General features: G+C 42.2%; 1 protein-coding gene across 6 annotated transcripts in view; it reads left to right on the top strand.

Annotated features, from left to right (window-relative positions):
- Positions 1-16,922, top strand: part of DYNC2H1 (dynein cytoplasmic 2 heavy chain 1) — a 631,818-nt gene that overhangs the window by 208,213 nt on the left and 406,683 nt on the right. For all 6 annotated transcript variants that reach the window (XM_075592400.1, XM_075592399.1, XM_075592403.1 and 3 more), the window contains exons 57-61: positions 3,319-3,479; positions 4,065-4,188; positions 6,664-6,785; positions 7,689-7,775; positions 13,881-14,007. In XM_075592400.1, the coding sequence (XP_075448515.1) occupies positions 3,319-3,479; positions 4,065-4,188; positions 6,664-6,785; positions 7,689-7,775; positions 13,881-14,007 (621 nt within the window). The remainder of the gene's footprint in view (positions 1-3,318; positions 3,480-4,064; positions 4,189-6,663; positions 6,786-7,688; positions 7,776-13,880; positions 14,008-16,922) is intronic.

The following is a 16,922-nucleotide window of genomic DNA, read 5'->3' as shown; positions in this document are numbered from 1 at the left end:
CAATGAGGGAAACACTGATATTGGGAGGCAGACTGATACCAGAAACATAAATCAGAGGGCTGGGTTATAGCAAAAACTGAATGATAAGCCTCACTGATGCTGTGCAGAATACCAAACACAGCAAGGCAGTTACAATGTTGCTGCAAGCAAGGTTCCTCAGTACATAAATGTATCGGAGCACTGTCCCTGTATTCACTCCTGAACGAGGCTAAGAGTGACCATCGGGGCACTTATATCCTGTATAGTTCTGCACAAACAGACTGCCGCATCAACTCACGGTTTGTATAAATCGTGATACTTAGACATTCGCCTTGAGAAAGCCTCTCGCGAAACGCGCGCGTCGGCTCCTTCCTCACACGTGCACGCGCAGATCAGTCACTGCCTCCGCATGATTTATACAAACCGCGAGTTGATGCGGCAGTCTGAACAAGAATTGTAAAACATACAGAACACCTACAAGCTCATATTGAACCCCCAAAATAACCACAACATATATATAAGCATATAAGTGTCACAGAGGAGTGCTACTGAGCATGGCAATATATATTTAAAACCAGAGACACAGCTTGTAGGTGTTCTGTATGTTTTACAATTCTTGTTCAGCTGGTCTTAGCTGATTGGAGAGTGGCTCCTCCTACCTAGTTTGAAGCTCACCCCCGCCCACTTTTAAATGGTTAAAAGCTCACTCCATTGCATCTCCCACTCTCAGGGGATCTTGCTTGCTTACAGTTTGATTGTGACCAATCTAATACAGAGTGCTTTTCCTGGTAATGTACAGGTTAATAAGAGCTTCAATCAGACTTACAACTTTGCAACTAATTTTGACAGATTTATTATAAATCATTCTTCCTGGTAATGCACAGGTTATTAAGAATTTATATTAGTGTTAGGTACCCTTGAGATGTGGTCTGCCGTGTAGTGGCTCAAGGGCTTACAACACTTTGGCCAAAATGTTAAACTAAAAGACCATTTTATTCAAAAGATATCTATACATATATATTTAGGCACTGTACCGTGTATAAGTTTCATTGGATGTGCACTGAGCTCTGTCTGTGTTTCATGTTCTGTCTCTGGTTTTAAATTGCTTTAGTCCTTATTAGGTTATTGCAGAGCTACAGAAAGCTGCTTACCACTAAAACTAGTATGTTTCAAATAGTCTATGACTCAAATCAAAGTGTGTAGCTGAGAGATTATCCTTTTATAGTTTATTTTTTCATACAATATGTTGCAGCTCTTCTTACTTCATGACAAAAAAATATCTATTTTTTGAGACAAACTTTCAGTAAAAGTTATAATGCTATCTGCATCAACTCTTATGTTCCTTTTTAGCAGAATGCAGTGAAGTTATGATTTTACAGATTCTTTTGTCTTATTATTTTGTCTGTAAGTTTCCCATCAGAATGGAGAGGCTGCTGGTCTTTATATTGAGAACAGAATCAATGAGCCTTCTTTTATTAAAAGCTTATTGTATAATTTCCGAACAGAAGGGGAGAAAAAAAACGTATGAAATATAACACTGCTTTGATTTTCTGTGTTTTTCCCTAAAGTATCCAATTTTGAACAACTAATAATTTAATAGCCGCTCAAATTACACTCATTGTTATTCCAGTCTCCTGAGACAAACCTATGATACAAGATCATTGTGTATTTCTTTCATACACAATGATACTTTCTCTTTATTGATTTTCTTATTACAGTATATTAGAACAAATCAATTTGAAACTTGAATCTATTGTATTGTGAAGTAGTTAGCTTACTAATGCTACTGCAAAGTCCCAAGTACCTTAACATTAGAGCTGACTTTTGAGTTTTTGCAGCCTTTTTTAGAGCGTAATTAATGGTTATTCTTGTTTCACATTAAAAGCAGAAATCTATTGTGATATAAATAACGTATAAATTATATAGGCCTTGCTCCTTAAAGGTGAATGTTTCTTTCTTACAGTATTCCAGACTTAGGGGCCTATGCAGTAAGTGGCGAGAAGGCTGGATTAGCCATTTTTTTTGCGAGATTGCCATATGGTATGCAGTTGATGGCGGAATGTGTGCGAGATTACTGAAACACGGCATATGCTATTGTTGCCGGAAATAAAGCGCCGTGCGGGTGGCGAGAATGGCTATTTCGCCATATTAAGCACTACTCTGAATGCAGTAGATGCCGAGTAAGATCTCGGCGGTGCGCGGCAGAAACTCTTAGCGAGAAAAGCGCCAAAAAGCTGCGCCAATCAAAGAAGGCACCAACAACCAGCCGAGAGCCGAACCTTTCTGCTGCTAGTGAAATTGCTGTGTTATTCTACTGTTGCCAGCGCAGCTTGACTTTTATAGCATGTCATTCTGAACTTCTTACATGTGCTGTTTATAATAAAAGACAATAATAATGTTCGCCAAAGGTTTCAGTCTTGTGAATGAACGTCTATTTTTTGTGCTTGTGAAATGTAAAGCATGTCTACTTCTACAGCGCAACATGTGTAGAGAAGAGTACATACCAGTGTCACTGCGGTTTCATTGTGCCGTGAATAAGTGTAGCACTTCAGAAATCGTTCATGTAAAAATAATTGTACTAACTCACCCGCATCTGCAGCTGAAGGTATGTTTCCTAAGTGAAATATGGGCACAAAGAGACATGTCACAATGTCTACATATAATTATTAATTTATGTGAAGAATTAAATGCCCTCGCAATGCAACATTAACCGTCTGTTCCTATGAATAGTGGCTATGTACAATGTGTGCAGTCTGAGGTGGAAGGTGTTCAGATATCTGAAATTCATTTGTGCCTCATAGTCTAAAGTCCTGGATTCATGTGCACTGTTGTGCCTGTACATATGCTTTCAGCATGTCTAATGTCAAGAATGTTAGCGATTACAGATCAAACATTTGTGTATATCAAATGTGTCCTAATGCATTAGGATGACACACATTGTAACAGTAAGCCGGTGATCCGCCACTTGCTGCATGACGGCGAAGGGCTGCGCCGTGTACGCGCAACATGTGGAACTCACCATTTCACTCACAATCGCCATTTACAGCATTTAGCGGCAAATACCCGGCAAAAAAAGGAGATCTAATTGCACTGGCGACAGGCACATCTCGCAACTTACTGCATAGGCCCCTTAGACCCTTATTCGGTATGGTGTGATGAAGTGCTATCTCAGGAAAAGCCCCATTAAAGTCAAGTGGGCTTTTAATGCGATAGCACGTCCTCTGCACTTATCACACCCTACAGAATAAGGGTCACTGTCTCTTGTTAAAATGTCGGTGTCATCTACAACATTATTTCTTTTAATGATGTGACTTTTATGGAATTTATTCTCTTTCTTAGCCATTGGTCAATGAAGCAAAACATGCAGTTGGAAACATTAAACCAGAATCTTTATCCGAGATACGATCTTTGCGTATGCCACCAGATATAATCAGAGACATACTTGAAGGAGTGCTAAGGCTTATGGGTATCTTTGATACTTCGTGGGTTAGCATGAAAAGGTAAGATGGGCTCATATATTACTGGTTAACCACACAGAAATGTATTCGTTTAGTAAAGGAAAGCATTTACTATTAAGTGACCATTAAAAAATAACTTAGTTTAAATCATACTCCGTAAACCTGCCATGCCTTTTTTTTTTGTAGTAAAAAATGTAGTAGACTATTAATCTGGTTGTTGTTTGTAATCAATATGTGTAGTTTGGAAAGAATTGTAGTAGAAGGAAATACTTGAAAACCCATGCACTCGTTGTATTAATTAGGCTCTCGCCAGTTCAATTAAAAATTTGCACTTCGGCACACTGCCAATAATGTTTTTAGCCCTGAAAAACGAGTGCTTTGGTTCTACCAAAATATCCTCTTTGATGCACTGGATGGATGAAGGACACCACCCTATTCATGTACACACATTTATTTTGTTGTATGCACAAAGATGAAACATGGACATTTTTCTGCTTCATGGACACAATAGGCCACATTGTTAGGCGCAAGTTTGTATAAAATTGCCAAAAATATAAATACCGTAGGTGTAATGATCCAAGCTTGATTACATTTTTTGTCTTGTATGTACTGATTTATTATTTGTAGCTTTCTTGCTAAGAGAGGAGTGAGAGAAGACATTGTAACTTTTGATGTGAGAAATATCACAAATGAAATCCGAACAAGTGTGGAAGAGCTTCTTGAAAAGAATAGGACATCCTTTGAAGCAAAGGTAACATTGATGTGCACTATGATGTGATGCATTGATTTAGTTTCTCCTGTTAAACTGTGAGAGTAATATTTAACTGAATTGTACTCTATATCAAAAATAAAATAAAAAAATATATCCGATGGGCCATTAGTCTGGTTGCAGAATTTCACAGAAATCTTGCAGCGTTTACTGAGATAGCCACAGTATTTTCCCAGGCAAGTTGTCGGATACAGGTGTGTGTGTGTGTGTGTGTGTGTGTGTATACAGTACAGTATGTGTGTGTATACATATATATCAAATGGAAATATTACTGTATGATCATTTGCATGTCTTAGACAGGTCTGCAACCCTGCCAGCACACAGCACTTCCAGTGCAGAAAGGGATTCTGGGAAATGACATACAAATGAGCACACAGTGCCACCTTTTGCTTTAAAACCATTTAATATGGTCCCCTATAAGCTTAAGCTTGCTCATTTCACAGCTTTGAGCACAGACTGGGTTATGATGCATAGCCAGTAAACCCACCCACAGACAGCTGTTTCAACCTTAATGGGTCTCATCAGTGTGGGGTTGGTTATACTGGCTTTGCAAAATGAATCAGGGATAGGTTTCACCACACTTAGTAAAGTTATGGTGAATAAAAAAAGTAATAAAAACCCTCCACAGTAAAGCATATAGCAAATGGAAATATTACTGTATGCTCATTTGCATGTCTTAGGCAGGTCTGCAACCCTGCCTTTCACCATTATCACACAGCACTTCCATTGCAGCAAGAGATTCTGGGAAATGACATGCAAATGAACACAGAGTGCCACCTTTTGCTTCAAAACCAAAAGAGAGGTGTGTGTGTGTGTGTGTGTGTGTGTGTGTGTGTGTGTGTATATATATATATATACATATATATCTATATACACTCACAAAATCAAGCACATCGCATCAGTATGAGAAATCAAGTAATATTTGTTACATAAAGGTTTCAGTCCTCCTTGGGACTTTTCTCAAGACTAACTAATCAAGATCATGTTAATCCCTTTTTTCTAAAATGAGTAAAGATTAGCGTCATTGGAACCAAGGTAAGTAAATCACTTACAGAGGCCTCACGCGGTCCCCGGCATTTATTTTAAATGCCTTCGGGGAACCGCGGGGCCTCTATAACACCAGCGCCCCCTCCCCTTAGACAATCTAGCGCCCCCCACTTTGCGCACTGCTGTACTGCGGTATCTAAAAACATAAAGTGCATAAGCAGTATATAAATCGTAACTATGTGGGATGGCCCTGAGCAGGACCATATAGGACCATATAGGACCAACAATACACACTGATATATTAAAACAATAGCAATTTACTGTATGCATAGAAACAATAATAAACAATAATACCACTACTGCAACACTAGGCCTCACAGGGCCGGAACCCCTCACCGCGCCTTCCTAACAGCGTGTCCACACCCCTGAAGGGTTTACCCCCAATATATTGAGGTGCCCCTGGAAACCCAACCACCCTGGTGTCCACTATAAGCCACCCGCCCAAGTGTGCTGCCCCACTAAATTGAAGAGGTGAGTTGGTGCACTTTGCAGAGGAGGGTTCCTGCCGGGTGGTTCCACACCCTGATGCGCATATGAAGAAGATGGTGACGTTATCCGCTAAGCCTCCGCCTCTAGGTTGGGTGGGTTCTGCGTGGATTGTACCACCTTTAATAGTCTTGTAGTGGTAGAAGGTGTCTGGTCCCAGATCACCTGAGGCCAGGATGCAGCCTCGTCCTGGCTGTGTCCCTCATTCTAATGCTACCGGGGCAGTATCCTATCTATGGGCCTGTTCCTGCAGCAACCACAAGTTATGGGGATTCAGGGCCTAGCTGGGGTCTAATAGGGGGTATCTGGCCTAGTGCAGGTGTCAAAGACACCTGCACACACAACCTACCCCCTCCTTGTCCCAGCTCCGACTGGCGTGGCTTCTCTAGCGCGCCAAATGTATCTTCTTCTGCAGGAAAGTCGTTGCAGCCCTATTGGCTCTTGTGCCTCACATGATCCTGCAGCCCCAGTGGCTGCTGGGGGTTGCAGTCCCCCTGGGAGCCCTTCCCTGCACTGGCCGCTGCTTGCGCTACCTTTAGCGCATGCGTTTCTTCTCGCGCATGTGCGAGAACCAATGAGATGGCCGCTGGAATGGGGAGATGATACTGCGCATGCACAACATATTGCGCATTTGTGCACAACTCCAATATGGTGGCGCCCTACTTTGAGAGCCACCGAGAACCTTTGCGGGGCTCTGGCGACCCGATCACTGTTCCGGCTTCACCCCCCCACCCTTCCTCCCACAGTGCCGTCAGCACCTGTCCCTGCCTCTGCTGCTGGAGTCGCGAGCGCGCCGGGTGGTAAGGGGCACAAGGGGAACCCATGTCACAAATATTACATATTTTACTCTGATCACATCTGAAAGATTTTTTTTTCATTTTGTGAAATGTATACTGTACCATGTATTTTATTTTCTTCTTTTAGAATGCTAAAAGAGCCAGTGCTGCTGCTGCCCCATTGGCTGCCTGGGTAAAGGCTAATGTTCAGTATTCCCATGTCTTGGAAAAAATTCTGCCGTTGAAAAACGAACAAGCTGTCCTGGAGTCGTAAGTGTGAAATATTGCTTAAAATGAAAGCTTACAGTCTCCCAAGGAGACAGTATTCCTCTTGAGATTTTTTTGAATAAAAGGTAATAGTCTGTGTTATTGTTTAATGACACTTAATTCGAAATGCGTTTTTAGCATCAATAAAGATTTTTGCACTTTACTGGAAAGAAATTGTCTTTATTTGCCCATAAAATACCAGAACTATAAGGACCTTCCATGCATGCCCATGAAGCATAAAACATGTTGATTTGAGTTTTCTGAAAAAGAAAATATATTGGGGCAATTTTTGAAAGCCTTTTGCGATATTTAAATTCTTTCTGTTGGTGTTTTAGCATTTTACAGATAACTTGGAATAGCCATAAAATGCTTGTGAGATCGCACTTGATGCTCATTAAAAGTACACAACAAAAGACAGAAAAGCCCAATGCTACATCCAATGTGACAAAAATACTTATATATTATCTTGAAAAAGGGTCATTTAGTTAAACCCTTTCGCCAAAGGATTACAAGCCTGCAAGCCACACCAAGGCATGCCCAGTGAGCAGGTCCTAACACCACTGATAAAATCCTCATTTACCTCTATTTGGAAGGAGAATGACCACATTGGGTCTGTCCAAACTCAGGAACATGAATTAGAACTGCTAACTTAGAAAGTTGGGTGGGGTGTGCTTAAACCCTGGGTGGAGGGGCCACCAAGCTCCAAAAAGCTGATAACAGCTGAACATTAAGGTTAATAAACACACAAAATCCCATATATACTGTATATTATGTGGTGGGTTTTGGGGTTTCTTGAGCTTGCTGGGATTTTGTGTGTTTATTAAGCTCATTGAAAGTGTTTCGGTTTTTATATTCTGGTACTTAATGTCTGAATCAACACGGATTAAAAATTGAAATACGTTTCAGGAATTTGAGAAAAACTGAAGAAAGAAAGCAGAGACTGGAGGACCAGCTTAACTCAGTTGGACAGAGGGTGTCAGAACTGAAAGAAAAGTAAGTTGTTTGTTAGACAATTTCATATGTGCACCGTGTTTTTATATAACTACTGTACCACTATACAATAAAGGCATAATGGTTAAAAACCTACAATTTAATACACATCCTGTGAGAACAGGGGAGTGACATTGATTTAGGGTCACACCTTTTAGGATTACTTCTTGGTTCACAAGGCTATTCTTTCTTTTAACTAATAGTATTTCTTGATTGTAGCCCAGTATCAGCTTCATGGAGCAATGCTAGAAACAAAGCTTCAGCTGTAAAGGGTTGAAACTAGAATCGTTTAGCTTTGTACTTCCTTAACCTTATCAGCGCAAGCTCCCTAATGGCTAGCTCACACTGCCTGCTACGCAACGTGCGCACTCACGTTCAGCACTCTTTGAGGCTAGTGGATGAGAGTTGTCACACTAGAAAATGCTTGTGGCGGCAAAGTACAGCGTTGACGCTGCAACATTTTGCCGCCACAACCCAAATTGACATTTTGGTCTGCAGTCGCGTCACGTGAGCTGGTTCAGCCAATAAAGGCGAACCAGCTCCGTGACGCATTCGTCACGCCCCCAATCGGCGCGACCCAACTCCTGCAGCTAGCTCACAGAGCGCTGGGCTGCAGGAGTGCACGGCGGAGGCGCTCAGGGAAGCGTGCAGCCGTAGCAGGCAGTGTGAGCTCGGCCTAACTCAGCAGTCTGAAACTTCAGCTCATTTCCAAGAAAATAATAAAAATGTCTTCCATTAAAACACTTTATTACTCACACAGGTTCCCCAAGACTACTCCAGTTTCTAAAATGTTATAAACATGTTCCTGCAAAGGTGCAATCCCTCTACTAGTAAATTCATTAATTCATTAAAATGTGTGCTTTCACACCGTGAACTTCATTGGATCTCTGTAAGTGAAATAAAGCACACAGAAAATCACTGTAACTTGGGAAAGAACATGGGAGATTGAATCCGATGACATTTTATTTCCAATTTGAGTTAAGATTACAAGCAAGGTATTCTGGGAAAGTATATAGCAACCATCACAGTCTCTCTAATATAGTGAGTGGCCTTCCTCATAAGAAAGTTTTTGAGATTTTCATGGATAATAGTATAGAGTAGTATTTGTAAACTACTTCTTATTCATATATTGGGTTCAGCTCACAGATGATTTTTCTCTACCTCAAACCTCAAAAAGAAAGAAAAAAGGGCGCAAATGGTAAAACAAACACATCCATTATATCAATAAAACAATTGCAACATGTATAGCATACAAATGGTTACAAATGAAAATGAAGAAACAATGTGTGAAGTGAATAAAAACTCGGTAATTGCCTGTGTAGGAGATTGCTGCTGCTGTGACCAAATGGGGAAATCCTTTCACTGTAGCCTAGCTGTTCTCTGTGCTGTCTGTGCCGTCTGGGATTGCTGTGGAGGGGGATCCGATGTTGCCACTGAGTTGATTCACCATGCGTCGGAGTGCTGGCTCTGGGTGGTCACCTCAGGGGGTTCCTTCTCCTTGTAGTGCTGGCGGTGGCTGGCATTTCCCTCAGCCATCTGGCGATCCTGGAAGTGACGTCAGCAGATGCTGGTCGGGCAGTCACACCTTCCTGTACTCGGTGAAGGGATTTCCTAGATCAGCAGCTGGTCTGTGTCAGCTGACAGAGCTCCTTGTGCTCACGGGATGGCTCTGTGCAACGTTGGAGTACACAGCCTGGGCTGCGGGTGCTTGCTCGTGCTGGCTGGAGACTCCTCGTTCCAACGCTAAAGTGTAATTCATTTCACCACTAAGTGGCTTTGTCAGGGATAAAGAGCCCATCCAATTGCATGTAGGAGAAATACTTGCAACAAGTCCGGTTCCTTCACTGGCTATAATTATCCCAACTCTCCTCCTCACTGCCGTTATTTTTGTCCTACAGGTCAAGGGGGGTAGGTTCTCTCCTCACAGGCTTTGTTATCTGTATTGTTATTTATTATTTACACGTATCTGGTATATCGTCATTGTAGAGGTAAAAATCATTAACTAAATTCTTTGAGTATCGATGAAAAGGCGATTCAATTTTCTTTTTGACATTATTTCAAAAGCTTTCTTAATGAGTTTTGGTGACTTTGAACTATGACTAAATAGGCACTTAATCAGTTTTCAATAGAAATATCAAGAGATTCCAAGTCAGGAAGTACATTTAGTGAGTTTTTGCCAAAAATGCACTTAATGCTTTTTACCTCTACGACAACGATATGTGATCCCTGTCCATACTGGCTTGCGAAGGCTTCAAAAAGTATACTCACAGCACCATGCTCAGGATCGTCAACAAATTATAAAATAAAGCAAGTTCGTGGACAACTGGAAATCGGCCTTTGTTTAACCCATTCTCAAAAAATCGACACTGGATATCAAGACATAAACCGCTTTAGACCAGTTTACAACCACCCGTTCCTCTCAAGTTCTAAAAAAGGGGATAGAGCTCCAACTTCAGTCCCATCTAGAAAACAATAAGATTGTTAAACACAAAAATCAGTCCGGCTTCAGAAGATCGCCGTGTTCAGTTTAATAAATGACTTGCTGACTTCTTTGGACAAAGGATCTCCATCAGTTCTCATCCTGCTAGACTTCTTGGCTGCTTTCGACACGGTTGACCATAGCATTCTATTACACAGGTGTTGCAAGAATATCTGAGCAAGCTCTCGAGTGGCTTTCCTCCTTCTTAGGCAGAAGAACACATATTATATACATGAATGGAATCTCATCATCAACAACACACATTGTATATGGCGTGCCTCAAGGCTCTTTTCTCTCATCTCTTCTCATAACCATTTATATGAAACAACTGAGCCATTATTGCAAGCCATAGTTTCTCTCAAGTATAACCAGTATGCAGTGGCACCTAGCTGGATGTGACTATTATTCCGGGTTCATCATGTCACTCATCTGCCATTGCTAGATATGCATCACCCCTCTATGATAGTATGTGGGCTTAAGAAACAGAAAGATCCTTGTAAAAGTTGTTAGTTTTTCTGGCCTTAGTTTTTGTTCTGACTTTGGCTGTTACCGTCTGTTGCATGAGACTCACCGGTGTGTAGGCTATGGGAGTAAAGGTGTGCTAAAGCTCTCCACCCTTTTATGGATCTGGGCTGGTGTGTCTAGAGTTTCCACTGCTCCATTGTGTGTTGCTATTTCAGCCATTTATGAACAGTAAAGCTGTTTGCTTTGTGCCTTTTGCTATTATTGTGTTTGCTCTTTGCCTCTTTCCCCAAGCAAGTTATTAATATATTTTGTCTTGCCACATAGAAAGTTTTATGGATTTTCATGCATTATTACTACAGTACCGCAGTATTTTTCTGGTCTAAATTTTGTTTCCTTCAAAATTTGTGGAACACCGGATTCTTCTTATCCAGAGATAGTTTGGTTCATAGCAAAACCGAATTCAGCTTCTGCATACTGTATGTTCTACCATGCATACATTGTATATTTTTAAGTTTTTAGATTTAGTGAGGAATATTATTTTGGATGGTGGTCTTTTGTTTTTCCCCCTCCCTACTTTAAGATAGGGACTGTTTTGGTATGTTCTGCCTTGTGCTACTGTCTTAGGAAGAACGCAGAAAGAAAAGAGGAATTATTGTTACAGTTAACGTAATGCCTTTGCTACTAGTCCATCCATGGCAGTACAAGTTTCTTTCTGATCATCTTTCCATGTTATGTCTTTTAGTATGCTGTTTTCTTTATTCTTTCACTAGCTTTTGTGCCCATCTTCGCCCGGGGAATGTAATATTGAATACATGTCCCTGCCCCCCCCCCCCCCCCACCTGCTGCTGGCACATCTCCCCGGCCCTCTCCCCGGCCCTCTCCCCCACCCCCCTGCTGCTGGATGTAGTGCGGGGTGAGATTTGTCTCTGTCTGTCTGTATGTGTGTGTGTCTGTGTGTTTTGTGTATATATATATATATGTGTGTGTGTGTGTGTGTCTCCCCCCGCTGCCGGAACATGTCTCAGGCCCCCCCCCCTCCCCGCTGGCGCCACATCTCCCCGCGCTGCTGTGACATGTCCCCTCGCTGCCGGCACATCTCCCCGCCCCACCCCCCTGTTGGTACATCTCCCCGCCCCGTCCCCCCCCTCCCATTGGTATATCTCCCCTCGCTGGCGGCACATTTTCCCACCCCCCCTGTTGGTACATCTCCCCCTGCTGCCAGCACATGTCCTGTCCACCCCCCCCCCCCCGCCCCGCTGGTACATCTCCCCCCGCTAGCTGGCACATCTCCCCCCCTGCTGCTGGTACATCTCCCCCCGCTAGCCGGCACATCTGCCCCCCACCCCCCACCCCCCACCCCCCACGCAGACATATCTCCGCCCCGCTGGTACATCTCTCCCCCCCCCCCCCGCCCCGCTGGTACATCTCCCCCTCCCCCGCCCGCTGGTACATCTCCCCCCGCTAGCTGGCACATCTCCCCCCCTGCTTCTACATCTTCCCCTGCCAGCTGGCACATCCCCCCCCCTCGTCAGAAACTTACGAGCGAAACGCGTTGTTCTGAGGAGGATTTTGGACATCACGAGCCACCATAGGCATACCTGTACAGCCGTTCGCCGCCAGACCTTCCGGAGGTCGGGGTAGACGTCGATCGTGCCAAACAGGAGAGCTGCTGTGAGTTCTTGGACAGTAATCATTTTTCAATTTCTGGACATTGTTACTTGTTTTTTGTTTTATTATTAAAAGTATCTGGTTTTACATCCATGGTACATTTTATGTATGAGTGACCAAGGAGGATTGAGTTCCACAAGCGAGACTTGGATTTTCTCTGAGTGTCCTCACTCACATGTGGCCATGTGAGTGGTTTTTATATATTTCTTTATAGCATTGTCACTTTTTAGTGACATACACCCACTGTTGTTTCCCCTTTATTCCTTCTGAGATCATCTCCAGGAGCAGTGATATATGAAGCAAGCTCCAGGCTAAAGCTGCCTACTTTGTGATGTGTCTACACTCACACAGGGCTGTGTGAGTGATTTTGCTTTATTTATCCACACTCATACCTTTCCACCCACTCCTATTTCACACACTATTTAAGTCTACTAGTTTACTGATTTTGTTTCTTGTTTCTTTCTGGTTTGCGCTCGCCTTATTGTGTTTCCCTACTGTGTGAGGATCCTGGGAGATCCGTTGTCGGTTGAGCAGCAGCAAAGACTTGTGGCTAGTATTTCATCATTATTTGATATATGTGTATTATCGCCGCCTACAGACGTCTATTTTAGATTCCCATAAGATTTTGGGTACTATTGTGATTTATTGGTAGGAGTACATCTTCCCCCTCCCCTCCCCTCCCCCCCCCGCTGGCACATCTCCCCCACACATCTCACATTACACACACAGAGACACAGACACACACACACAGCCCCGATTCAGGCAAGGACACACCCCCTCCCTTAGTAGCCACGCTCCCCCGCCCCCTGCTCCTGCTCTAACAGATTTGCTGGACAGCCGAGGGAAACTTAGAATGTCCATAATTTGGCAGGTGAGTCACATTGGAAGCTCAAAATAGTTGCGTTGACCTACAAATCCGCAGCAGAATGTACAGTAAAAAAAAATTGTTGTGCTACGTGGTGCCGTCCCTTCCTCAACTGGGCTGCTCTTAGTTCTCAATTTGTTTTGTACTGGCATGGGGGGACTATAAGAAAATAAACCAATGTTAACAGTGAAAATAATGTATCTTTTTGTTATTGTTTCTGTCTTTCTTAACAATCTAGTTTCCTACCTATTTCTTTACAAATCTTCCTTTCTCTACACTTAACTTTAGTCTCTTCTCTTGTATATATTTGTAATAATTTTTTTTCCTCTCCTGTATTTTTCATCATCTCACCTGCTAAAAAGCCTTTTTCTTACCAGGTTACAATTTTTGTATTGACTTACTGCCTTTTTGCTAGCCTTCTCCATTTGTGTTTTTAAAAACTTCTAAAAGCTACTAAATGCACTTAATTATCTCTTTCTTACACCAATCATGTATATTAATTTTGCTATTCTTTTTGAGAAACTTGTAATTTCTCACTGTGATATCTGCTTTTTTGTTTTTCCATAAATAACATAATTACACACATTCTATCTAAATGCCCTGGTAAATAACGTACATTTTTTTTATATAGGTTTCAGAGAAGAACAACTGAAGCTGCTAAACTTGAAGCAGATTTAACCAGAGCCCAAGAAATTATTCAAGCAGCAGAATTACTGGTTCACCAACTAGATGGAGAGAACAAGAGGTGGAATACACAGGTATGTTTCTCCATTGGTCACAAATTATATAAATATATCTATAGCTATATCCTAACTAACAGTCTCTGAAGCCGGGAGGAACTGACCATAGCAATCAACAAAAGCGGCAGCCAGCCGCTGCTTCCCCGGCTGTGGGAAACGAACTTTATCCTCTCTCCTCTGGGGAAGTTAAAGCGAACGCGATCAGCATCTTCAGCCCTTGTCAATCCACTGCTGGAAGAAAGCATCCCCAATGATCTTCTTGGTACTGTTCTGCAGTTGAAAGCCTCTGTTTTCCACGTTAGTCCAACATTTTTATGATTTCATCCTCCTCCTACTGTACTTTTTGTCATAGTCTTGGTTTTGTTATTCCCCTTGGAATCCAGCCGATTACCATCTTTGCCAAAATGCAAATGAGATTTGCATGGCAAGTAAGGCCTTTATCCTCTAAGGATGGATGTGGCCCGGTCAAGATTTCAGCTCTGAGCCCCAGGAAACCTGCCGGTGGGCCGGAGAATTTAATTGATTTCATATGTTTGAAAAATACTTGGCTTTTAAAAATACATTTTCCTTACCATTTTTTTAAGTTTATACCTTTTATTTTTCATTTTAATCCTGATTACATGCATTATAAAGTCTTAAGATGCCTTTCTGTTTGGAAGAATTATTGATGTAATGAGCTGAAGTAATAGCTCAGTGTACAGTAGTTGAACCTGGTTCGAATCTCAGCGTTGCCACTCCTATTGGCCTGGACCTTTGAATTTATCTCCCTGTACCAAAAATTAGATTATAAGGCCTTTGGGGCAGTTGCTCATAGTGCCTGCAAAATTCTATGTACAATGTATACACTGTCAGAGCTAAAAAAAATAAAAAAAAGTCAGTTTGCAGGTCCTCTTAATTGCTGTTTTCTAAAAGCTGTACTGTTATTTAGCTTTGATTTACTGCATATTTGGAAATGTCTCATTACCCTTTCCTGGGATAAGTACAGATCCAGTGGCCGTTATTCGAACATGTCATGCGCTGTATACCTCGGAATACCCATGTCATGGCGTGTGATTTCTTCCAACCTCACCGCCTTAAGACGCGAGTGCAGAAAATGGCATTTTAGTTTTCTGATTTTTAAACACCTGAAATTGACACAGTAGCACAGTACTGTACACATTAAGAAATGGAAACAAAAGAAACAGCGCACAACGCCAAATAGTGAAGCAAGTATTGCTATATATTAGTAATTACAGGGTAATAAATCTGCGTACATCAAAACAGTGGAATAGGTGCATTTAGTGTGTTTCACACAAGTTACCACTCAGCAACTGTTGTCAGAAGAGTCTGGAGCTTGCTTCTCTCAGCGGGGGCGCTACGTTGGTTCAGGAGCAGGATTAATGTCCAAAACCCCTCATCCAGCAGTACATCGCTCCCAAGGGGATTTCCCTTTACAGCAACCAGGCTCCGTTGCAGGTATTGGTGCTTGGTGGGACCGCTCGCGCTTATTCCCTGAAGAAGTAGTTTATTCTACGAAACATGTTGGATGATTTTTATCTAGTGCTTTAATATTGCCATTGCCTCCATTGGCTTCACCCTGCTAGTATCACTCCCGGTGGTAATTTTGGGCTTATGAGAGACTCTGAGAGACTTTGAGAGACTTTGACTGCCTCCCTGCCGGTTCCCTCGCTGCTGCGGAGACTGTGACGTCATCACGCAGTATCCCGCGACGGAGCGACAACGTGGCACGCCGAGTGTACCCTTGCAGAGCTGAGGTCTCACCCCCGCACAGTGGATCTGCTCGCTGAGCTACACGAGCTGCACCAGACGGCTTGGAAGCGCGAGCGGTCCCACCAAGCACCAATACCTGCAACGAAGCCTGGTTGCTGTAAAGGGAAATCCCCTTGGGAGCGATGTACTGCTGGATGAGGGGTTTTGGACATTAATCCTGCTCCTGAACCAACGTAGCGCCCCCGCTGAGAGAAGCAAGCTCCAGACTCTTCTGACAACAGTTGCTGAGTGGTAACTTGTATGAAACACACTAAATGCACCTATTCCACTGTTTTGATATACGCAGATTTATTACCCTGTAATTACTAATATATAGCAATACTTGCTTCACTATTTGGCTTTGTGCGCTGTTTCTTTTGTTTCCATTTCTTAGAGTGTGGGGGGTGCTGAGCCACCCCCTGTGTTTATAGCAGCAGACGCCTCTACCAATACACGGTTATGTGATATCATTTCTTCTTATATACACCCTCACTGTGGTTATTGTGATTTATTTCTTGTTCACTTATCTATGTGGTTTAGTCACTGCACTTTATTTATATTCCATATTCTGGGTTAGATAGTAGCGCACAGTATTTTCTCTGTTTTTTACTGTACACATTACAATTCATTAATTTCTGCCACGTATATGCGAAGAATTGCACTCAAAGAAACAGAATCCATGAAATTCAAACACAGCAACCGCGATAAACACGTGTGCTTAGTGTGATTGGCCACGTGAATGCTGCGTGGAATACAGCAGAGCTCACGAAAACAGCTCTGTGTAATGTTCGAATAACGGCCGCTGCATCTGTATGGGTTCCTGCCTATTTCCATCTGAAAGAAGGGTATTTATTATACATTTATTTGTCCTTTTCACATTATGGCTTGTATTTCTAAATTTGAAAAAATGGTGCCTCTCCACAGATATAGGGAGAGTATAGAGTAACCAATATCATGCACTCGTAGATCTAACTTAATAAAGTGAATAACAGTATTAGGACTCAGAAATGCACATAAATCACTATAATGGACAGTGTAGTATTGAGGTCAATTGGAATAACCCATAAATTAATGTATAGTGAATATGATTTGGTTAAAATAATTTTATCCTAACAAATTACTAAAAATAATTGGGGCAAAAATGTTTACAAAAACACATTAAGCGTATAACAATAGAGGTGTAA

This window comes from Ascaphus truei, chromosome 3 (assembly GCF_040206685.1).
Source record: "Ascaphus truei isolate aAscTru1 chromosome 3, aAscTru1.hap1, whole genome shotgun sequence".
Classification (NCBI taxonomy): Eukaryota; Metazoa; Chordata; class Amphibia; order Anura; family Ascaphidae; genus Ascaphus; species Ascaphus truei.
The sequence above is the reverse complement of the archived record's forward strand: the minus strand, read 5'-3'. Positions and strand labels throughout refer to the sequence as shown.